Here is a 25,589-nt window from a genome sequence, read left to right as displayed (position 1 = left end):
TTTCCTCAAGGAGTGTACAGCTTGATGGGCCTCAGATGAGCAGAAGAGTTCCTGAATGGGGGATTCTGCCCCAAATCAAACTGTGGGTTCCTTAATTCCTGATGGAGAAGACATGAGACTTCTCCAACAGCAGCTCAGTAATTGCAGTGTTGGCGAGAAGGGGGTCCATGCTCTCTACGACACCTCACTCTAGTATGAAACCCCAGGGTGTCTGGGGTGGAGGTAGTGGAATGATGAGGGGCAGGGAAGAAGCAAAAGCAGAAAAGATTTCTGAAGGAAAGAAATATTGTTTCGGATCCTGCTAAGCTTCCTCCATGGAGCTGAAAGACCGTGACTTTATTTAATACACCTTCCCGATGCTGAGTTGAGGAAAAGAAGTGTGTTCCACAGGTGAGAAATTCTAAAATAAACAGAATGTACCTGGGGCAGAAACACTGGCTGGGGAGGTGCTTTTGACCACATAGACATGGACTGACCAGTGGCACCTCCGTGTTGGGGTACAGCCACGTACTGCCATTAAAATCTCATCTTCCCCTCCCCACACTCATGCTGGTAAATGAGTAATGTAGACAAGCATGTACAGAAGACACCCACTTTATGCTTTCGAAAACTCTTTCCCAAAAAGAGAATACTGAGGAATCTGAAAACAGCCCTGGACTGCGTTCAAAAACTCAAGCCAAGAAAGAAACTTCAGATTTGACATCTTAAATTAGCAGGAATGTTTAGACAAATCTATAATCGAGGAAAACATACATACATCCACACTCACAGCAAAAAAGTTTGCCTTTCCACCCTCTCATGTCAAGTGGATAATTAGTCATGAATTCTGTTTACTGTGACCATATGATGATTTTTCTCAACCAGGTATTTTTTAATAAGTACCTACTGTGTGTCAGACACTGTGCTGGGCACAGGCTCAAAGGGGTGGACGTGGAGATTCCCATCTTGTGGAAGAGACCAAACATAAGAGGGAAATGCACCCATTCACATCTGTGACTAAACTGCGTGATGAGGAACAAGATGCCCTGAGGGAGGAAATGGGGGTGGGAGGATATATGTCTTAGACGGTGGAGGCGAGGTGGACGAAGAGGGGCTTTATGTATCTATCTTATTTCTTTTTTTTTTTTTACATCCACTGTTTATCAGTGTTATGAGCCAGCACTCATTTCATTTAATTCTAACCACTCTCTGTGGTATCACGAGCCCCTTTTAAGATGAGAGACCTGGAAGGATCTGGCTAGTAAGTGGCAGGGCCAGGGCCCTGGCTCAGCTCTGTGTGATCTTGAGAAAGTGTCCGAACCCCACTGATCCTCAAAGCCCATCGTCTTTGCCCTCCTTGCTTAAGGAAGCAAGAGAAGGCCTATGATGCTGGGGTGAGTAGAGTGTGTGAGAAGGGTGGAAGTAAGTGAGATGCAAGACATAGAAGGGGTGAGACCAGACACGCCCTGGAGGGCCATGGGAGGGAGCTTTAAGGATGCTAAGCAGCGAAGTGAGATGAACCACTTAGTGTATTTAAAAATAGTCTGGGGACTTCCCTGGTGGTCCAGTGGTTAAGAATTCGCCTTCCAATACAGGGAATGCAGGTTCGATCCCTGGTCAGGCAACTAAGATCCCACATGCCACAGGGCAACTAAGCCCGCACACCACAACTACTGAGCCCGCGTGCCTCAACTAGAGAGCCTGCGAGCTGCGAACTACAGAGCCCATGTGCTCTGGAACCCACGCACCACGACTAGAGAGAAAACCTGCATGCCACAACTAGAGAGAAGCCCACGGGCCACAACAGAAGATCCCATGTGCCGCAACGAAGATCCCATGTGCCTCAACTAAGACCCGACAGAGCCAAAAAATAAAATTAAATAAACAAACAAACAAACAAAAAGTTGTCTGGGAAAAGTGTACAGTTTTCAAAAAAAAAATAGTTTGGAGGAAACCACGAGACACCACTTCACACCCACTAGGATGGCGACCATAAAAACAATGGAAAAGGGCTTCCCTGGTGGTGCAGTGGTTGGGAGTCCGCCTGCCGATGCAGGGGACACGGGTTCGTGCCCCGATCCCGGAAGATCCCACATGCCGCGGAGCGGCTGGGCCCGCGAGCCATGGCCGCGGGGCCTGTGTGTCCGGAGCCTGTGCTCCGCAACGGGAGAGGCCACAGCAGTGAGAGGCCCGTGTACAGCAAAAAAAAAAAAAAAAAAAAAAAAACAATGGAAAATAACAAGTGTTGGCAAGGATGCAGAGAAATTGGAACCCTTGTGCATTGCCAGTGGAACTGGTGCAGAAACTGTGGAAAACAGTTTGGTAGTTGCTCAAAACGTTAAACATAGATTTACGATATGACCCAGCAATTATATTCTTAGGTATACCCCCCAAGAACTGGAAACAAGGACTCAAAGACTTCTGCATGAATGTTCGCAACAGCACCACCCACTGTTGTCAAAAGGTGAAACAACCCAAATGTCCATCTACTGATGGAAGGATAAATGGAATAAAGTATATACCTACAAGGGAACACTACTCAGTCATAAAGGGGAACAGGATACAGGTCCATGTTGCAACATGGATGAATCTTGAAAACACTGTGCTAGGTGAAAGAAGCCCGTCACAAAAGGCCATATATTGCATAACTCCATGTATATGAAATATCCAGAATAGGTAGAAAACAGACTAGGGGTTGCCAGGGGCTGGGAGGAGTGGGAACAGGGAGTGACTACTAACAAGTACAGGGTTTTCCTTGGGGTGATGAAAGCTAAATAGAGGTTATAGTTGTACAACACTGTAAATGTACTAAATGGTGCACTTTAAAATGGTTAATTTTATATTATGTAAGTTTTACCTCAATTTTTAAAAGTGGGGGCTTCCCTGATGGAACAGTGGTTGAGAGTCCGCCTGCCGATGCAGGGGACACGGGTTCGTGCCCCGGTCCGGGAGGATCCCACATGCCGCGGAGTGGCTGGGCCTGTGAGCCATGGCCGCTGAGCCTGCACGTCCGGAGCCTGTGCTCCGCAACAGGAGAGGCCACAACAGTGAGAGGCCCGCGTACAGCAAAAAAAAAAAAAAAAAGGGGGTTGGAGGGGTATAAGTGGATGTAAAAGACCCCCTTCACAGTGGTCCAGATGAGAGATGACCACTAGGATGGTGGCACTGGAGACAAAGAGAAAGGGACAGAACCAGGAAATATTTTTGGAGGCAGACCCAACAAGCCTTGATCGCAGAGTATACATCCTGGTATCTATGCAGGTGGCATGTAACGTGGGAGGTGATGAGGGAGGTGAGGCAGGCAGCTAATCAGACAGCTACTCTGAGAGCTCAAACCTGAAGCTAGGAGAGTGGGTGTGGTAAGAATAATGGCCCCCAAAGACATCCACGGCCTATCCCCTGGGACCTGGGAATACGGCAGGTTACATGGCAAGGTGGAATTAAGGTTGCCAATCAGCTGACCTTGAGATTGAGATTAGCCTGGATCATCCAGGTAGGCTCAATATAAACACAAGCACCCTTATAAGTGGGAGAGGGAGGCAGAAGTGAGAAAACCAGAGAGAGGGCAGCATGAGAAGAATCGGACCCATTGCTGCTGGCTCTGAAGATGGAGGAAGGGGCCATGAGCCAAAGAATATGGGAACTTTTAGAAGCCGGAAAAGGGAACGGATTCTCCCCTCACACCTCCAGAAAGGAATGCAGCTCTGCTGACACCTTGGTTTCAGGCCACGGAGACCCATTTCAGACTTCTGACTTCCAGAAGTGTAAAATAATAAATCTGTGTTGTTTGAAGCCACTAGGTTTGTAGTCATCGGTTACGGCAGCAATAGGAAACTAACAGAGTGGGGAAGCGTTGACAACTGAAGGAGAGAATCAACAGACCTGGCAACAGATGTGGTATGGGTAGGAAAGGGAGATGAGAGCATCAAAGACGACTAGGAGTTTGATCCTAGATAACCTTAATGAAGGGAGCAGGTGGAAAGAGCCATCAGAAGGGGTTGGGCTTCAGAGGGAGGAGGCTGTTGTCTGAGAGGTCTGGGGAAGGACGACCTCTAGGAGGAAGTGGCATTTGTGACGGGCCCTGAGGTGAGAGGCGTGAGGAAGGGTGTGAGCAAATCAGAGAGGGGAGAGGGATGGGGGTGTGTGAAGAAGGATGAGCATTCTGGCTAAACGCCACAAGGTGAGCAGTGCTGGGAGAAACACTGGAAAAGAGGGTGATGGATGAGGTGGTCTGTGCTGCCACACTAAGGGGTCCAGACTTCACGCAGCCGACAGCTGGAGGATATCAGGGAATTTATGCTGGGTATGGGGGTGGGTAACAGGATTGGAGGCCAGCTTTAGGAAGCTAAGTAAGAAGGGGGTGCGTGAGTGTGAGTGTGAGGTCAGGGGTTCCTAAGGGTAAGGCTTCTCCCCAGTCTCAGGCATGTCACCAGACCCCTGGTAAATCCCAGACTGTGTAGCATAGGGAGAGACTGACCCAAACTCACAGCCTGGACCTTCGACTAGAGGATGGGGGGTGAGAGGGGCACCACAAGCCTCTCTGACGTCCACATTTGCTTCCCTGGTAGAGGAGAAATTCTCTTTACGGGCCAAATCCTTTGCAGGTGAGGCATTTGCAGAAGACATACGTTCAAACGTACAACATTTGGATGGGGCTACACACAGGACATTCGCACATCCTGGTTGTCTCAGAGTCTCTGGGCATCACTAGGTGAACGGCTGACCATGGGACCTAAGAACACTGTGCTTCAAGCACTGGGGCGTTTGTGGGGCAGCCTGAGGGTTCCAGGAGGGCAGGAGGAAACTGGAAGCGGATAGCATACAAGCAAAAATCACGTCTCTACTTTTCCGAGTCATTCTTGCAGATAACACTAACTTAGGACATGCACCTCTTCTTACTCCTGAGTTCTTCTATGTTCTGTATTCCCACTATACCCCAATTACTCCAGAATCATACATAGCCCCTCTGTACTGCGGCAGTCAGCAGCCACTTGATTGAGGGCCTGAACTTAGCACCTGGCAGAGGTCCCTACTGGAGAGAGAGAGAGAGAGAGAGAGAGAGAGAGAGAGAGAGAGAGAGAGAGAGAGAAACGGTGAAGACACCTCCTGACCTGAGGATCTAAAGGATGAAGATGAATAACACACGAACAAAAATCTCCCAAGACGACAGGAGGGAGAAGTGTAAATCAACTGGATGCAGGCTGTGCCCATAAATTTGGGGGAAGCAAAGCTTTTATTATCTTCCATCTCTGAAGTCAAATTGAGCTGAAATGGACCAAAATAACCCAAAGCTCAAAAAGCCATATATTTTATATTTCTGAATTCTCCAAAGTCCTCTTGCTTTAGGTCAATAATTCCTTCCTAGATTATGGAATGTCAGTGGGCAGGAGGCATCTAGTCTACCCTCCTTGTTTTAATTGTGAGAAAAAGGCTCAGTTTAGACAAGGGCCTTGAACAAGGTCAAGGGCTAACTGCAGCGTCAGCACTGGACTGGAACCCCGGAGTATCTATCCAGGATCTTCCTGCTCAGAGCAGAGAGTTAGTAATTTGACCTTGTGAACTGTTTTTTCTTTTTTGACATTTGTAAAAATAACCTGAATAGCACCAATAAGGTACATTAAACCAACTCTGATTTTTAGGAGCTTGAATAAGTTTCTACTTTAATCTGAACTAAAAGTATTTCGTGAAGGCAGAAATCACCCAAGGGTGAACTGTGACTCACGAGTATAATTTAAAGATGTTATCATTGTTTCAAAGAAATCCACTTTAGACTCAAAACCTTAACATCATGTTTCTGTGCTCTATATAAAACATGCACTAACAACAGCCAAAGGGCGGTAACAACCCAAAGATCCACTGATGGATGAGTAAACAACATGTGGTACAGACATATAATAAAATATTATCCAGCCTTAACAAGGAAGGAAATTCTGATTTCCTACAATATGGGTGAACCTTGAGGACATTACACTAAGTGAAATAAGCCAGACAAAAGACAAATATTGCCTGATTCCACTTCTATGAAAATACAGAATAGCCACTCATAAGGACAGAAAGGAGAATAGTGGTTACTGGGGACTGGAGGTAGGGGAATGGGGAACTACTGTTTAATGGGTACAGGGTTTCAGTCTGGGATGAGGAAAAGGTTCTGGAGATGGATGGTGGTGACAGCTGTAAACAAAGGTAAATGTACTTACTGCCACTGAACTGTATACTTAAAAGTGGTTAAAGTGGTAAATTTACGTATACTTTATGATAATAAAAAAGGCACTAATCTCCAGATACAGTATCTTTCATTCAGCAAATCTATACTGGACACTTATTGCATGCCAGGCACTGCTTCATGGCCAAGGTATACAGCAATGGGATAAAGAGACCAAGTCCGTGTTGTCATGAATATGGGGGCTGGGGATGGGGTGCAGACAACCAATAAATAGATAAACATACAATACGGCAGGTGGAAATGAGTGCAATGGAAAAAAACATTAGGCAGAGTGAGGTGTACCGAGTGTAGTGTGTTAAGGGGGTGTGTGCTTTGTTGTACAGCGTGGTCAGGAAAGACCTCTCCGATGGGTGACATCTGAGCACAGACGTAAAGGGACAGAGTGCTGCAGGCTGAGAACACAACCGTGAGCAGGAGGCCGGTACACCTGGAAGGGGCTAGAGGAGGGAGGAGGTAATAATGAGGCCCAGAACACAGAGCTACTTCTTAAAGGTCTCATAAACTGTCCAAGGGGCCACTTATAGGTCAGTATAGAAATATGCCCTCACATCTAGCTGTCTTTCATTTGTGTTAAAACAAACAGGAAAACCAATTCTCCTGTCTTTTACCTAAGATGCGTGCCTCTAAGGAGATAATTTACATCTTGCATTGCTAGAGCGCCCTCCAGTGTTTCTGTATGAAAACAGCATCTGGCACGGATTCTTTTTTTTTTTTTTTTAACATCTTTATTGGAGCATTATTGCTTTACAGTGGTTAGTTTCTGCTTTATAACAAAGCGAATCAGCTATATGTATACATCTATCCCCATATCCCCTCCCTCTTGCATCTCCCTCCCACCCTCCTTATCTCACCCCTCTGGGTGGTCACAAAGCACCGAGCTGATCTCCCTGTGCTATGCAGCTGCTTCCCACTAGCTATCTGTTTTACGTTTGGTAGTGTATATATGTCCATGCCACCCTCTCACTTCATCTCAGCTTACCCTTCCCCCTCCCTGTGTCCTCAAGTCCATTCTCTATGTCTGTGTCTTTCTTCCTGTCCTGCCCCTAGGTTCTTCAGAACCTTTTTTTTTTTCAGATTCCATATATATGTGTTAGCATACGGTATTTGTTTTTCTCTTTCTGACTTACTTCACTCTGTATGACAGACTCTAGGTCCAACCACCTCACTACAAATAACTCAATTTCGTTTCTTTTTATGGCTGAGTAATATTCCATTGTATATATGTGCCACATCTTCTTTCTCCATTCATCTGTCAATGGACACAGGTTGCTTCCATGTCCTGGCTATTGTAAATAGAGCTGCAATGAACACTGTGGTACATGACTCTTTTTGAATTACGGTTTTCTCAGGGTATACACTCAGTAGTGGAATTGCTGGGTCATATGGTAATTCTATTTTTAGTTTTTTAAGGAACCTCCATACTGTTCTCCATAGTGGCTGTATCAGTTTACATTCCCACCAACAGTGCAAGAGGGTTCCCTTTTCTCCACTCCCTCTCCGGCATTTATTATCAGTAGATTTTTTTGATGATGGCCATTCTGACTGGTGTGAGGTGATATCTCATTGTAGTTTTGATTTGCATTTCTGCAATGATTAGTGATGTTGAGCATTCTTTCATGGGTTTGTTGGCAATCTGTGTATCTTCTTTGGAGAAATGTCTATTTAGGTCTTCTGCCCATGTTTGGATTGGGTTGTTTGTTTTTTTGATATTGAGCTGCATTAGCTGCTTGTAAATTTTGGAGATTAATCCTCTGTCAGTTGCTTCATTTGCAAATATTTTCTCCCATTCTGAGGGTTGTCTTTTGGTCTTGTTTATGGTTTCCTTTGCTGTGCAAAAGCTTTTAAGTTTCATTAGGTCCCATTTGCTTATTTTTATTTCCATTTCTCTAGGAGGTGGGTCAAAAAGGATCTGCTGTGATGTGTCACAGAGTGTTTTATGTTTTCCTCTAAGAGTTTGATAGTGTCTTACATTTAGGTCTTTAATCCATTTTGAGTTTATTTTTGTGTATGGTGTTAGGGAGTGTTCTAATTTCACTCTTTTACATGCAGCTGTCCAGTTTTCCCAGCACCACTTATTGAAGAGGCTGTCTTTTCTCCATTGTATATTCTTGCCTCCTATATCAAAAATAAGGTGACCATATGTGTGTGGGTTTATCTCTGGCTTTCTATCCTGTTCCATTGAGCTATATTTCTGTTTTTGTGCCAGTACCATACTGTCTTGATGACTGTAGCTTTGTAGTATAGTCTGAAGTCTGGGAGCCTGATTCCTCCAGTTCCGTTTTTCTTTCTCAAGACTGCTTTGGCTATTTGGGGTCTTTTATGTTTCCATACAAATTGTGAAATTTTTTGTTCTAGTTCTGTGAAAAATGCCATTGGTAGTTTGATAGGGATTGCATTGAATCTGTAGATTGCTTTGGGTAGTAGAGTCATTTTCACAGTGTTGATTCTTCCAATCCAAGAACATGGTATATCTCTCCATCTGTCTGTATCATCTTTAATTTCTTTCATCAGTGTCTTATAGTTTTCTGCATACAGATCTTTTGTCTCCTTAGGTAGGTTTATTCCTAGGTATTTTATTCTTTTTGTTGCAATGGTAAATGGGAGTGTTTCCTTAATTTCTCTTTCAGATGTTTCATCATTAGTGTATAGGAATGCCAGAGATTTCTGTGCATTAATTTTGTATCCTGCTACTTTACCAAATTCACTGATTAGCTCTAGTAGTTTTCTGGTAGCATCTTTAGGATTCTCTATGTATAGTATCATGTCATCTGCAAACAGTGACAGCTGTACTTCTTTTCCTATTTGGATTCCTTTTATTTCTTTTTCTTCTCTGACTGCTGTGGCTAAAACTTCCAAAACTATGTTGAATAACAGTGGTGAGAATGGGCAACCTTGTCTTGTTCCTGATCTTAGAGGAAATGGTTCCAGTTTTGCACCATTGAGAACGATGTTGGCTGTGGGTTTGTCATATATGGTCTTTATTACATTGAGGTAAGTTCCCTCTATGCCTACTTTCTGAAGGGTTTTTATAATAAATGGGTGTTGAATTTTGCTGAAAGCTTTTTCTGCATCTATTGAGATAAACATATAGTTTTTCTCCTTCAATTTGTTAATATGGTGTATCACATTGATTGATTTGCGTATATTGAAGAATCCTTGCATTCTTGGGATAAACCCCACTTGATCATGGTGTATGATCCTTTTAATGTGTCACGGATTCCTTTTCCCCCCCTAAATTTTGGTATTTGGCCAAAAAGTAAAGTGGGTATATCATCCTTCTCACAAAGAATACTGTGAGATTAAGTAAGAAGACAAGTCAAGTGTAAGTGCTTTAAAATAAGCCTGCACTACTTGTAAAGTGGTACAACGTATACATATGTATGCAATGATGTTTTTAAATGACCATATAAATTTTAAAAAGGTTCATATCTTTTAAATATACAATTCTTTAAAATTTATTTATTTTATTTATTTATCTTTGGCTGCGTTGGGTCTTCATTGCTGTGCGCGGGCTTTCTCTAGTTGCGTCGAGCGGGGGCTACTCTTCGTTGCAGTGCACAGGCTTCTCATTGCGGTGGCTTCTCTTGCTGCGGAGCATGGGCTCTAGGCGCGCGGGCTTCAGTAGCTGTGGCACGTGGGCTTAGGTGCTCCGTGGCATGTGGGATCTTCCCAGACCAGGACTCGAACCTCTGTCCCTTGCATTGCCAGGCAGATTCTTAACCATGCACCATCACAGAAGTCCCAATATACAATTTTTTAGCAATGTAGAACTTTCAGCTCAAAGGCAAACACAGTCCACCACTAAATTGTAACCCTAATTTCACTGGGGGTGGCAAGGAGGGCAATGAAGTACAAAGTGCTGTCTTTAAATCTTTTCAGTATTCTCGGGTTCTGAGTATTAATATTTGAAAAGTGTCCTGCAAATACTTACATAGCACTTTGGTCACTCTGCCTTCTCAGCCAGAATACAGCATGGGGGACTTGCCTGGTGGCGCAGTGGATAAGACTCCCCGCTCCCAATGCAAGGGGCCTAGGTTCGATCCCTGGTCAGGGAACTAGATCCTACATGCATGCCACAACTAAGAGTTCACATGCCACAATTAAGGAGCCTGAGAGCCACAAATAAGGAGCCCACCTGCCACAAATAAGACCCCACACAACCAAATAAATAAATATTGGAAAAAAAAAGAATACAGCATGAGGAAACAGTTCAGACAGACCTGCCCATACCAAGCATACTATTAAAATGGAATCCTTACTTTCTCATGGAAATTGGCTTTGATTCCTTTATTATGAAATCAGGCACTTTTGTCAATCTCATAGCCTAAGAGGAAGACGTTACATGTGGCATAGCTTTGAAGAGAACTTGTAGAAGTAAAATTACGTGGCTGTTTACAGAAAACACCTGTAGGCTGGGTCCATATGACAGCTGAGGCCACATAGTGAAAAGCCGTTAGTAGCTGACAGCCAGGAGATGGGGTTCTTTCTAGGCCTGGCACTGCCAGCTGTGTGACCAGCAAGACAAGACAGTCTGTGCTTATTTTACTGTGCATGGGCCTGCTGACGCCAAGGAAAATAGGTAAGTAAGCCTCTAAAAGGCATACTGCAATCCAGGTATCTATCACCATTTCTGGAGGGCAATTTGACAACAAGCATCAAAAGGCTTAAAATGTCCGTACTCTTTGACCCAGCAAGTTCACATATAGAAAATTACCTCCAAGGACTTAAGTAAGGATAGCCACAGAGATCTGAATACAGGGACATTTATCTCTGCATTTCCCAAGGGGGAAAAAAAAAAACAACTTGGAAATAAACCCAATGAATAACTGTGGTTATATACAAACAAATATATATGTGATAGCTGAGGAACAATAGTGAACATCAATGCTCAGAGATTAGGTTAACATCCTAAAATTTAGCCAAAACATAAAGTCAAAGCAACTAAGTAAAAAGCCATCTTAAGTCTGGCTTATAGTTGGAGAAGGAAGGCAGGGAGGGAGGAAGGAAGGAGAAATGAGACAAAGGAGGGAAAGAAGGAAGGAAGGAAAGAAGAAGGAAGGAAGGAATCTCAATTTTGGGGCCCACTGATTGTCTACATCATTCAAATGAGTTATTTAACTGATAAGCTATATTCAAGTAACAACATGAAATAAATTAAACCTTTATGAATTATCATGGATTTAAATTCATACCCAACTGACCTATAGGAAAACACAAATACTATTTCCTTGAAATTTTCTTTATTGATTAATCAAGTTCTAAACTTAACCTGTCAAGATCATGAGCAATGCATAGGAGAATAAATAAGAAACATGTAACAACAGAACACAACCCAGTTGCACTCAGAGGCAAGAAAGCATATTGTTTTTTACAATTAACAACTCTTCCAATCGTACGAATATTCATCAAACCCACCAATAACCACTCCCCAAGGAGCCCAGCTTTCTTCTCCCTGTCTTCCTAAAATCGTAGCCACATGCACCTGCAGACTTCCCCACAGGGAGTCATGCATAAAATGGCAGCTCCTACAGAGCAGCCACTGTAACATTTAGTTCAGAAAACTGTGACCAAAGGCTGGTTTCAGAAATTACATCAATCAAAACTTGGCTGTTGCAAAGCCATCACTGGAGAAAATAACCACTTCAGGGAAGTGCCAACGCTGAGTGGTGTCAGCCACTCTGGATGTTACCTCATTGACCACGTATGATGTCCTCCACCAGGCTTAACTACAACCAAGCATATGTGTCACCTTCTAACCTCAAATGTAATTTCAGAGAATACGCCATCCGCAATGCACCACTATGGAGTATTTCTAGAAGAATGAAGTGCTTATGCCACTCAAACATTCTGCAGAGCAGGAGCACTCAGGAGAGTTCCCTGAGAGGACAGAGACTTCTGTGGCTACAGTTATTCAGAGAAGAATAGAGAAAAGCACATGGGATGAAACTGTCCTCAACTCCCTTCTGGATCCATGGGCCCCGGGGAGCAGCGGGTAAAGGTTTTTCAGTTCATCTTCGGGTCCCAGCCTTTCCTCCCCACCCTCGGTCTCTCCCTGGGGCTACCCAATGTCCTTCCTCCCAGCCTGTGCCCACACAGATGGTTCTAGTGCATAGCGAAACTCTCTAACAGGGCAATGGTACAATGAGAGTCGAAGCCCTCCACAGCTGGTATGGATCCACAGGCAAACCTTATGCTGTTCCACAGGCTTGGCACAGCCTTGCTGGCACACAGCCCCTTGCTGCGCATTTCCCTACAGCTACATCTTCTCCAGGAGGCACCACCCACATGCATTTGCGTCTTCCAGTTCAGGCCTAGCTACCACTTACAGTTCTTGCTCACCAGCTTGGTTACTGCCCACTAGTTTTGGCTCTAGTTTTACCTCATTTCCCACCAACTCCTCCATCCAGCCCACAGGCATGTCCCCTGCCTCCAGGTTACTCCTGGTCTATATACCGCTTTATGGTATTTCCTATTTCCTCAGAGTCTCCTCTGTCTTTCTCTTCTCTTCAGCCCTGCTCCTAGCAGAGGCCCTTCTTTCTCCGTGAAAGCATTCTGAATACTCTCTCCCATCCCATTCTTTTAGGAAGCCATTCTAGAAGGCTCTAGCTCCAATTCTCGAATCTCTGGTCTACCATCTTAGATCATCTTTACTCCATTCTTCAGCCCTTCATTTCTCTGTCTCTAGGGTAAATAACCATCCTGGCTTGCCTGGAACAGAGAGGCTTCCAGGAATGTGGGACCTTCAGTGCTAAAACCAGGACAGTACTGGGCAAGTTGAGACAGTTAGTCCCCCTACCTCTCCGGACTACTTAAAGTTACTTTCTGCCTCATAACCAAAAACATCATTTTTGTTTACAGCATCCCATTTAGCCTCTCACCATGCATTTGGGCAACTCAAGTCTGTTTCTAAAGATGTCAACAAACATTTGAAAATACCTAACACTTCACATTGACCTTTTAATACCAATTCAAGTGACAAAGTACACATATTCTGATTGAGTTCTTTTCAAAATGATCATTCTAAAATTTCTCAGTTCTTTTTAACCCCTGACTCCTCTTTAGCATTCTTTCTATAAAGATTTCTTCCCTTTCTCTCTCACTGCTTTCATTCTTCTCTGCCCTACAATTTCTCCCCTCTGCATCCTTCTTCTCCCATTTCCATCCTCCATCTGGATGGCATTAAAAGGTCAAATTAAACCCAAAGTAAGTTGAAGATAGGAAATAATAAAGATAAGAACAGAAATCAATGAAATAGAAAACAGAAAAAAATAGGAAAAATCTATAAAACCAAAAGATAGTTCAAGAAGATCAATAAACTGATAAAACTCTAGCCAGACTGACCAAGTAAAAAGGAGAGACAAAAGAATTACAAATACCAAGGAAAGAGTGCAAGTCACTGCTGACAATATGAACATTAAAAGGATGATGGGGCTGGAGGTGGGAGTGAGGGTTAATTGCAAATGGGCTCGAGAGAATTTGGGGGATGGCAGAAATTTGGGGGTGATCTAAAACTGGATCGTGGTGATGGGTTGCAAAACTCTACAAATTTACTAATGATTATTTAATTAACACTTACAAAGGATGAATTTTATGGTGTGTAAATTATACCTCTATAAAGCTCTAAGGAAAAGGATAAGGGACAATCATAACTCTTTGCCCATGAATTTGACCACTTAGATGAAATGGACAAACTCTTTGAAAGAAAACTACCAATGCTCACTCAAGAAGAATTAGATAACCTGAGTAGCCTTTTATCTATTAAAGAAATTGAATTTGTAGTTTAAAATTTTTTCCACAATGAAAACTCCAGGCAAAAACATTTATGGAAAAAACATTACCAACCTGATCAAAGGCAATTTAGAATATCAGTAGCCATTATGAGGAACTTTTGAAATCTTCAAACTTAATTTCCTTAAAACCAAACTGGACTACGATAGTTCAAAGTTTTCCAGAACTGAGTGGAATGCTTATTTCGATTGGTATTTTGAGGCTTTCCAATGATATCAGGAATCTAAAATCGTCTCTCTGTAAAATAAGGATTTTTTTTGTTTTGTTTTGTTTTGTTTTTTGTGGTACACGGGCCTCTCACTGTTGTGGCCTCTCCCGTTGCGGAGCACAGGCTCCGGACGCGCAGGCTCAGCGGCCATGGCTCACGGGCCCAGCCGCTCCGCGGCATGTGGGATCCTCCTGGACCAGGGCACGAACCCGTGTCCCCTGCATCGGCAGGCGGACTCTCAACCACTGCACCACCAGGGAAGCCCTAAAATAAGGTTTTAAGACTAACTGAGGCAAAGGATTAAAGAAAGATAAAATGGCTGCTGAAGTCTCAGGCTCTTCTTCCTGGGCTTCTTTGTCTCGGACTCCACCTCCGATGCCATCTCCCTCCTTCTCTTCTACACCACCTATGCCTCCTCTATACCCTCAATCCTCCCATACTAATTCTCTTGCCAAACTTCCCCTTTTCTCTGAAGCTCTCCCCACTCCCTTTTCCTCTGAACTTGTCAGAACCTATCCTTTTAAAATTAAGTCTTCTGAGGGTCCAGAGGCTAAATCCTTAATTTCTTATTCTCCCTGGACTAAAGGAGAACTGCGAGCCATAGTCAAAGATTCTCCTAAAGTAACCGAAGATCCTCACAGGTTTGCTGAAGAATTTAATATAGTCATTCAAACTTATCAACCTGTTTTTTCCTGACTTATATTGGCTGGTTCATATGCTTGTTGATGAAGGCCAAGCTCAGCTTTGGATGAAAACCACTAACTGGAAAAGTCCTAAAAGGTCTCTAGAATTACAACTGGGAGACCAGCCCACTAACTTCTTATACAATCAGGCTCAGGCAATCACGAGATGACTTCATCAAGCAATCCCTAGGGCTTTTCCAAAGCCTGTTCATTGGAACAAAATTCAGGCTTGCACACAAAAATCTGAGAACCTGTTCATGATTATTACAATCAACTTCAGATTGTTTTTAAAGAAAATTCTGGTCTTCCTTCAGATGTTGATTCCACCCAGGTAGCTTTTAACTCCATGTTTATTAATGGGCTGAACTGGGACCTTTCCCTTTAAGTAAAAAGGACCAGGTTAGAATGGGAAACTGTGTCCATTCCAGACTTAGTTAATCTGGCAAAACAGATCTTTCCCACTCTAGATGAGTCACCTCCAAGGAAGATCACCAAAATTCTTAATCTTCAGCTCTAGCAAATGAAGGCTCCCAGAGAAAATGAAAACCCTCCTGTTTTCTGCTGTTATTGTAAAAAGCTAAGACACTGAAAAAGAGACTGTTACAAATTTAAGTGCTTTAGGCAACTCTGGCCGTCTAACCAACTTTTCTGGAAGAGATTTTGAGGGGTCTATTTGAATTTTGATGGGAGGTGCACTGTGAATTTTGCCAACATCAGTTGGAGGTTTTGCCCATAAGGGAAGTGGTAGCTGATTCAATGGGGACAAACAATCAGTTTCCAGAAACTGCTCTGGTACCGTCAGAGATGGAACAAATAAAAGATGTCAAAGGGTCATTTAATTCACCTGGTAGGTCACTTTGATGACTACTGTCAAACCGCAGTTTGCCCAAACCCAGTTTCGATGTTTAGGGCATCTGATATCAGAACAAGGGCTAAACGTAGATCCAGATAGACTTTATGGTAACTTAAGTTTCTCCAAACCCAAAACTAAGTGCCAACTGCGAGGTTTTCTCAGGCTAGTTAGTTACTGCCGAAATTGGGATTCCAAATTTCTCTCTTATGGCCAAACCTCTATGTGTTTTACTCAACAATAACAACCCTGACCCATCTTTATGGGATGAACTGAATGACACAGACTTCAAGGCCTTAAAGGAGAGTATGATGAACCCACCTGCCCTTGGGCACACCCATTATAGATTCCCCTTTTCTTTTTCTGTATATGAAAAGGAAGGGAACACCCTTGGCGTACTCACCCAAAAACATGGGGACCACCATTGACACACAAGGTATACTAGCCAGCAACTGGACCCTGTGGCACACGGATACTCCCCTTGCCTTAGAGCCCTTACAGCCACTGCCCTCTTGCTTAAGACCACCAAGAACATTGTTGTGGGATCCCCTTTAACCATTTTTGTACCTCATGCAGTAGAAGCTCTCCTGAATTCCCACCATACTCAACATTTCTCAGCCAGACATCTCACCTCCTCTGAAGTCCTCTCATTACCTGCCCCTCACGTAACCTTTTTACACTGTAATAACCTTAACTCAACTACTCTTCTCCCCTCCGCCACGGAAAGAGTTCCTCACCACTGCTTAACTCTGACGGACCACCTCCTGACTCCTCGCAACGATCTACAGGAAATTTCATTGGGTAACACTGACTTCTCATGGTTCACTGATGGTTCTTTTTCTTAAAGGTGACGATGGCAAATATCGTGCTGGGTACGCTATTACTACTCCTTTTGATGTTGCTGAGGTAGCATCTTTATGGCTACTTTAGCCCAACAGGCTGACTTATATTCCCTTACACGTGCTTGTGATTTAGCCAAGGCTGAAACTGCCAATATTTAAACTGATAGTAGATATGTTTTTTGGAGTAACTCGTGATTTTGGAATGTTGTGGAAGCAATGTGGCTTCCTTATTTCCATTGGAAGTAAAAATTTAAATGGCCCCTATGTTCAAGAATTATTGAATACAATACTCTTACCAGATGCTTTAGCTATTACTAAGGTTCTGGGACATTCTAAGCTTGATTCTCTGGAAGCTAGGGTAAATCGCTTTGCTGATAATTCTGCAAGGAATGCTGCCTTTCAAAGGACCACCAGCATCCAAACTTCTGTCATGATCCAAAGGGATATTTCACCAAATGATAATTTAGAAAAACTGGCTAGAGAAGCCCAACAATTGGCCTCAGAAAAGGAAAAACAAAATTGGAAATTCAATAATTGTTGTTTTGATAAAAAGAGAAAGCTCAGGTTTGGACCAAACAACAACCCAGTCCTACCAGAGACACTAAATTTCCCACTCTTCACCACCATACATTCATTAAACCATTGGTCTACTGACAAAATGACAGCCTTCATGAATCAATATTGGTGGGGAAACATTAAGAAGGCCACAAAAAGTGCCTACCTCACTTGTCCCATTGTCCAAAGTACAATCCAGGGAAGCTGTTTGTATTGCTCCCAGACATTTTAAACTGTTTAATGAACCATCTGAGGTCTGGCAAATGATTTTTATACAATTTATTCCATCTAGTGGAATATGTCATGACCTATGTTTTAGTCATGACCTATATGTTTACACACTGGACTGAAGCTTTCCCTTGCAGACAGGGAACTCCTCTCAAACTTCATAGTGATTGAGGAATCCATTTTTACTAGCCAGGCACTTACACAAGTATGTGCTGCTTGTCTGGTTTTATAACACTTTCACTGTACTTGCGACCCTCAATCCTCCAGTTTAGTTAAACAGACTAACAGCATTATTAAGACTCAATTAGCAAAATTTGTAGAGACCCTCCAAATACTTTGGCCAAAAGCATTGTCATTGGTCCTTCTAAAACTCAGATCCATCCTTTTTGGAACTCATAAACTCTCACCCTTTGAAATAGTCACAGGATGCCCAATACACTTGGCTCCTGCTTCTTTTGACGCACAACTGACAAAAGGAGAGACACTTCAGTATTGCAAAGGCTAACTGGTGCTATTAAAAGTAACCATGTTTGGGCTTCCCTGGTGGTGCAGTGGTTGAGAGTCCGCCTGCCGATGCAGGGGACACGGGTTCGTGCCCTGGTCCGGGAAGATCCCACATGCCGCGGAGCGGCTGGGCCTGTGAGCCATGGCCGCTGAGCCTGCGCATCCACAGCCTGTGCTCCGCAACGGGAGAGGCCACAGCAGTGAGAGGCCCGCGTAATGCAAAAAAAAAAAAAAAAAAAAAAAGTAACCATGTTTTGGTAGAGCAATCTTTTCACAGTGTGCCCTCAGGAAATGAAGACCTTAAGCATCACACATTGCAACCTGGAGATTTCATCTATTGGAAAAGACACCTCCAGAAGAACTCTCTTCAATCTCACTGGAAAGACCCCTATCAAATACTGTTAACCAACCCTTGTGCCACCAAACCCCAAGAAACAGACTCCTGTATTCATGTGACACACCTAAAGAAAGCACCAAATTCTGACTGGAACCGAATGTCACCTGGTGACCTGAAAGTAAAGATTTCCCAGAATTGAAGCAGATGCTAACGGATCAGACAGCTTTCCCAAGAAATCTGTACCAGGCCTTTTGAACGTTTGTTGCCAAACCTTTGATGACATAACACTTCAGATGATCTCCAACGTCTATGACCTCGTTAACACACAGACTTCAGATAAAAAGTGCCTGAGAGTTCCCCCTCCGGCCCCTCCTTGTTACTGGAATGTGACCTCAATAGGTTCCCAGTCTGTGCACTTTCCTTACAACATGAAACACTATACGTAGGAAAGGTCCTTCCAGACACTGCAGCACAAAAAGCGGCTGAAACGAGAAAACCTGACTTGATCAGCAGTGCTTTCAGAGAAAAACCTCGATCAAAAGGTGGAAATATGAGAAATTAATTAAACAGAAGCCTTAATTACACAGAGTTGGGAAACCAGAAGGGGGAACTCTCATGACCTGGCACCACTGCAGAGCCCAAGAGGAAGAAGAAGGCTGCTCTTCTTTCCTGCCAAGGACTCAATAAATGAAAAGCCATGGACTCTTTGCTTACTACGGCCCTCCCAACCTCTTTCCTTCTCTATAAAAGCATTCTCCTTCCCTTGTCATGCAGGAAGTTGAACATGTATTGCCATGGTTGCTGACCCTGAACTGCAATTCTCTGCTGATCCCAAATAAACCCATTTCTGCTAAAGAACTCTCTGGCAGTCTATTTGTTTCGGGTCAACACCCCTTTCCCCAGTTTGGTGGTAGCCTTGAAAACCAACAGCTAAAACTACAGTGAAAACCAGCAGCCTGGCAGCTACTGGAGGGGGCAGGGCAGGATTGGAGCTCTTTCAAAGCTCCACTCCCAGAAGACTGCCACTACTTGACCTGTCAGGTGGTTCACTGGAAGACCCTACTGACCTGACTCAGAGTTGAACAGTGGTAACAGCATTTTCCCCGAAGTCATTTTTCAAAAACCATCAGAAGCAATTATTTAACATCACAGCTACCTGAGAGAGTAGATAACAGTTGGGGTAAACAACAGGCTAAAAAAAAGCTTAAACAGAAAAGCTGGAGAATGAGATATCCATAGAGTTTGAAAAGCTCTGACATATTCCTGGGAATCTAAAAGTCTATGCACATGTGCAGGGCAGTTGATGGCAGACCCACCTTATAAGAAATACTAATGGAAGTTCTTCAGGCTGAAAGTAATCCCAAACAATAATTCAAATTCATACACATACACAAAGAGCAATGGTAAAGGTAACTGTGTAATTATAAAACACTGTTTAAATGCATACTTCTGTTCCTTTCTTCTCTTGTCTAATTTTAAAAGCAACTATATAAAAAAATTATATAATTGTATTGTTAGGCCTATAACATTTAGACACGTAATATATTTGCCAATAACAGCACACAGGAGGTGGGTAGGAGCAAAGATGTACTGGGTTAAAGAAATGGCACCAGATGGTAACTCAAATCCACAGGAACATTTGAAAAGAACCAGGAACAGTAAATAAAAAGGTTACTATAACAAATACTATAAAGTAAGTGTGTGTTTGTGTGTGTGTGTGTGTGTACTTGCATCTCCTACTCCTAGTTTCTTTAAAAGACATAAAATTATATAAATGATAACTACAAGCCAAAGCAATCTTGAGAAAGAAAAACAGAGCTGGAGGAATCAGGCTGCCTGACTTTAGACTATACTACAAAGCTACAGTAATCAAGACAGTATGGTACTGGCACAAAAACAGAAATATAGATCAATGGAACAGGACAGAAAGCCCAGAGATAAACCCATGCACATACAGTCACCTATCTTTGATAAAGGAGGCAAGAGTATACAATGGAGAAAAGCCTCTTCAATAAGTGGTGCTGGGAAAACTGGACAGCTACATGTAAAAGAATGAAATTAGAACACTCCCTAACACCATACACAAAAATAAACTCAAAATGGATTAAAGACCTAAATGTAAGACACTATCAAACTCTTAGAGGAAAACATAGGCAGAACACTCTGTGACATAAATCACAGCAAGATCCTTTTTGACCCACCTCCTAGAGAAACGGAAATAAAAACAAAAATAAACAAATGGGATCTAATGAAACTTAAAAGCTTTTTTTTTTTTTTTTTTTTTTTTTTTTGCAGTGCCTGGGCCTCTCACTGCTGTGGCCTCTCCCGTTGTGGAGCACAGGCTCCCTCCGGACGTGCAGGCTCAGCGGCCACGGCTCACCGGCCCAGCCGCTCCGCAGTATGTGGGATCTTTCCGGACTGGGGCACGAACCCCTGTCCCCTACATTGGCAGGCGGACTCTCAACCACTGCGCCACCAGGGAAGCCCTAATGAAACTTAAAAGCTTTTGTACAGCAAAGGAAACCATAAAAAAGACAAAAAGACAACCCTCAGAATTTGAGAAAATATTTGCAAATGAAGCAACTGACAGAGGATTAATCTCCAAAATTTACAAGCAGCTCATGCAGCTCAATATCAAAAAAACAAACAACCCAATCCAAAAATGGGCAGACGACCTAAATAGACATTTCTCCAAAGAAGATATACAGATTGCCAACAAACCCATGAAAGAATGCTCAACATCACTAATCATTAGAGAAATGCAAATCAAAACTACAACGAGGTATCACCTCACACCAGTCAGAACGGCCATCATCAAAAAATCTACTGACAATAAATGCCGGAGAGGGTGTGGAGAAAAGGGAACCCTCTTGCACTGTTGGTGGGAATGTAAACTGATACAGCCACTATGGAGAACAGTATGGAGGTTCCTTAAGAAACTAAACATAGAACTACCATATGACCCAGCAATTCCACTACTGGGCATATACCCTGAGAAAACCATAATTCAAAAAGATTCATGTACCAAAATGTTCATTGCAGCTCTATTTACAATAGCCAGGAGATGGAAACAACCTAAGTATCCATCATCCGATGAATGGATAAAGAAGATGTGGCAATATATACAATGGAATATTACTCAGCCATAAAAAGAAACGAAATTGAGTTATTTGTAGTGAGGTGAATGGACCTAGAGTCTGTCATACAGAGTGAAGTAAGTCAGAAAGAAAAAGACAAATACTGTATGCTAATACATATATATGGAATCTAAGGGGAAAAAAAGGTCATGAAGAACCTAGGGGTAAGACAGGAATAAAGACACAGACCTACTAGAGAATGGACTTGAGGGTATGGGGAGGGGGAAGGGGAAGCTGGGACAAAGTGAGAGAGTGGCATGGACATATATACACTACCAAACGTAAAATAGATAGCTAGTGGGAAGCAGCCGCAGAGCACAGGGAGATTAACTCGGTACTTTGTGACCACCTAGAGGGGTGGGATAGGGAGGGTGGGAGGGAGGGAGATGCAAGAGGGAGGGGATATGGGAATATATATATATATATATATATACATGTAGCTGATTCACTTTAGCTGTTTCTGTTATACAGCAGAAACTAACACAAAAATGTAAATTATACTCCAATAAAAATGTTAAAAAAATGAAAACTACAACAAAGTATCACTGGATTTGTAACATATATAAATATAATATGTATAACAATAATATCATAAAAAAGAAGAAAAGAAGAACTATATAGATATAACATTTCTCCATCTTCTGGAATTAAGTTAGTATAAATCAAAAGTAGATTCCGATAAGTTAAGATGTATATGGTAACATATTATACATACACTGAAACACCCAGCCATAGGAAGGAATGGAGTTCTAATACATGCTACACCATGGAAGACTCTTGAAAACATTATGCTAAGTGAAATAAGCCAGAAACAAAAGGACAAATATTGCATGATTCCACTTCTATGAAATACCTAAAATAGGCAAATTCAGAGACACAAAAAGTAGATTAGAGAATACCAGGTGCTAGGAAGGAGGAGTTATTGCTTAATGGGTACAGAGTTTTTGTTTGGAGTGACAAAAAATCAGGGGGATAGTGAATATGATAATGCCACTAAACTGTACACTCAAAATGGTTAAGATGGCAAAGTTTATGTTATACGTATTTTACCACAAATTTTTTTAAAAGATGCATATGGTAAGCCTTAGAGCAACCACTAAAAAAAAAATACTGGAAAAAATCATTGAAGAAATAAAAAGTATTACATAAGAAAATATTCACTTAATGCAAAAGAAAGCAATAGAAAAGGAACAGAGGAAAAAAAAGACATGAGACATATAGAAACCAATACCAAATAAACACATTACAAGAAAGGAAAAGTACAGACCAATGTCGCTCATGAATACAGATGTAAAACCCTCAAAAAATATTTGCAAATCAAATCCAACAATGTATAAAAAGAATTATATGCCATGACTAAGTGGGATTTATGCCAGGTATACAAGGCTGGTCCAATATTCAGAAATCAATTAATGTATCTGCCACATTAACAGGCTAAAGAAAAAAAATCATAAGATCATATCAATTGATTACAGAAAGAGAACCTGACAAGATTCAACACTGATTCATGTTAAAAAAAAAAAAAAAAAAAAAAAAAACCTCAGTAAATAGGGAATAAAAAAGTTCTACAAAACACCTACAACTAACATCAGACTTAACAGTGGAAACTGGATGCTTTCCCTAAGATTGGGAACAAGGCAAGAATGCCCCCTCTCATCACTCCTATTTAACATGCTACTAAAAGCACTAGCTAGTGCAACTAGACGAGAAAAGGGAAAAGACAATCTTACTGTATGATGAATACATGAAACAACTTCACTGAAGGGCATGAAAGAAAAAGGTGCTAACCTAAGTAACTGTGGAAATGAGTGGAACCTATAAGACTAAAGGGAAAGGAACTACACCTAAGCACTGTACTCTAGTTGAAAAAGCTGTTTTCCCATGGAGTATGGTCTAACAAGTCAGATACTGCTACATGTGAATGCTGAAACTGAATAACTGAGTAACTGGATGGCGCATGGTGGGAGCCAGGTTTCTCACTGGGGGAGTGAAAATTTACAAACAAGCAAGGTGAAGAGGCTAGAATGATTCATGTGGTAATGGATTAGAATTGGAGACAGTATGAACTCATGTTTAGCTTAATATATATAGATACAGATGGTTACATCAGAAATATTTCTAGATGTGTATATATGCATGGGTTACTATTCACACATATTTCTTTGAGGATTTAAAAGACATCCGTAGCAATAGCACCCCTACCTGTAGGCAGTTATGTTCCCCCAACTTGAGCACAGAGTATTTATATAAACTGAGAAGTGGCAACAGAGAGCTGCAAGGCTGGAGACAGGATAGGCAGGGAAGCATCAGGGACAGCAAGAGAGGCAAATGTTGGAGGGTCAGGACGGGGTTTCAGCACCTGCCTATCAGCAATGTTGCTGATACTCTAAAAACAGAAGAAAAAAGCCAACAGAAGCCAGTCCACTGGCCTGAAGCTGAAGTGCAACACAACTGGGATAGAAGTTAAGGCATGTCTAGGCAGACTTTTCTAAGTTGACCTTGGGCACGTTGACTTTTCCCATCCCCACGTGTTCTGAAGGCGCCAGGACCCACAGGATTTAACTTGGGGTGTAGGCTCTGGGAAGGACCCTGCATGAAAGCCTGCTGCAATGGCCTTGGTGGGGTGTGTAGGTGGGCTGAGAACGAGCCAGTGTGCTAAGGGAGACGACAAGCACTATGAGCTGAGCCCCAAGAGCCTTAGAAGTAGGTGACTGGGTGTGGTCACTTGACCCATTGTAGAACAGGCCACAGAAGCTGGCCCCTTCACAGGCCAGGAAAGGACTTTCTGGAAGGGTCTGGGTACACCCCTTCAGGGGCTCCTCTGGCTCCAGGGTGAGCTCCGGTGTCCAGGGACATTACCAGGCCCAGATGTAGGAAATGGGAAGGTGGGATGCATAAAACCAGGTGGGTCCTGGTATGGGACACCGGTGAGTCAGGAAGCACCGAGCAAGCAGATGTAAAGAAGTTCCAGACCAAGAGCCACTGACTTGGTTTCTGAACCCAACTCGGCCATTCTCTGCTTTGAGCGTCACTCAGCCTCTCCGAGCCTCAGTTTCCTCATCTTTATGAACGACTCACCCAGCTTCTTCACATGGTGATTGGCGAACAGAATGAGATACCGTATGTGCATGTAGTTGGCAAACAAGCAAGTCTCAACCAGCGGTTCTCAAAGTGTGATCTGAGGACACCTGGGGGCGGGGGCGGGGTGCCCTGAGACCCTTTGAGAGGGTCTGCCAGGTCTTCCCTTTTCCAAATAGACTGTGCATGAGCCTGGAATTTCTTGGTAAACTTCCTCCAAGACAGCTGATATGAGACTCCAATGGTCCTTAATTAAACTGAAGAGATTTTCAAACATATAAAACCATGCCACTTTTTTTTAATAGTTATTTTCATTAAAGATGCAATTTGCGTTAAATTTGAATGGATTTGTTATTTTTAAATGAGTATTTTAAATTTTTGTTTTAATTCCTCATACCGTTAAAATCAACAGATACAAGCAAAAGCTCTTCGGGGTCCTCAATAACTTCTCAGTCTGTAAAGGGGTCCTGAGACCAGACAGTTTGGGAACCGCTGTGCCCAACAACAGTGGAGGCGAGCCGCCTCTCAGCATCCTGAGAGGCTGACTCCAAGCCCCCTTTTATAAAACACGCATACGTTCACGGTTTCCACGTGTGGGGACGCTAGTTTTGTTTTCTGGGTCTCAGAGAGCCAACGCTTGTACCCATTTTCCCGGCCCAAGCAAGGGCCCTCCCACAGGGAGGCACGGACAGTGTGGGGCGACCCTCGCGGGGCGTCGGCGACCTTGGCAGAGGTCGAGCCCGCGCGCGCGGGAGGCGCACGATGCTCCCAGCCGGCGGGAGTTCCCGCCAGTGGGCGAGGAGGCCGCGCCTGCGCGACGCTGAGCCGGGTACCGACCCACGGCGAGCCTGGCCGGGTGGCGGGGGACTGGGGACCTGCACTCACAGCCTCGACAGCGCCGCTGCCGCCGCTCCGCGCGCCGCTCTCCTCAGCACACGCAGCGCCATCTTGTCTGCGCGCGGGCCCCGCCTCCGCCCTGTCCGTCTCCGCTTCGTCCCGCCCCTTTCGCCACGCCCCCACGCCGCAGCGTCCCGCGCACGTTCTGCCCAGAGCCCGTGTCTCCACGCCCCGCCCCGTCCCCGCAAGCCGCGCCCCCCTGCTCTTTGCGCACCTGCCCCCTCCGGCTGTCAGAACTTGCAGGCCGTAGTTTGAGGGTCTGAGTGACTTGCAAACGCGA

The 25,589-nt window shown here is 43.4% G+C and overlaps 1 protein-coding gene across 2 annotated transcripts in view; it reads right to left on the bottom strand.

The window, feature by feature from the left end:
- The window catches only part of CLYBL (citramalyl-CoA lyase), a 233,288-nt gene extending 207,910 nt beyond the window's left edge, over positions 1 to 25,378 (bottom strand). For both annotated transcript variants that reach the window (XM_082602229.1, XM_082602228.1), the window contains exon 1: positions 25,298 to 25,378. In XM_082602229.1, coding sequence (XP_082458355.1) covers positions 25,298 to 25,359 — 62 coding nt within the window. In that variant the 5' untranslated portion in view covers positions 25,360 to 25,378. The remainder of the gene's footprint in view (positions 1 to 25,297) is intronic.
- Positions 25,379 to 25,589: the final 211 nt, after the last annotated feature.

The sequence above is a fragment of the Mesoplodon mirus genome, assembly GCF_964341445.2.
Source record: "Mesoplodon mirus genome assembly, chromosome: 17".
Taxonomy (NCBI): Eukaryota; Metazoa; Chordata; class Mammalia; order Artiodactyla; family Ziphiidae; genus Mesoplodon; species Mesoplodon mirus.
The sequence above is the reverse complement of the archived record's forward strand: the minus strand, read 5'-3'. Positions and strand labels throughout refer to the sequence as shown.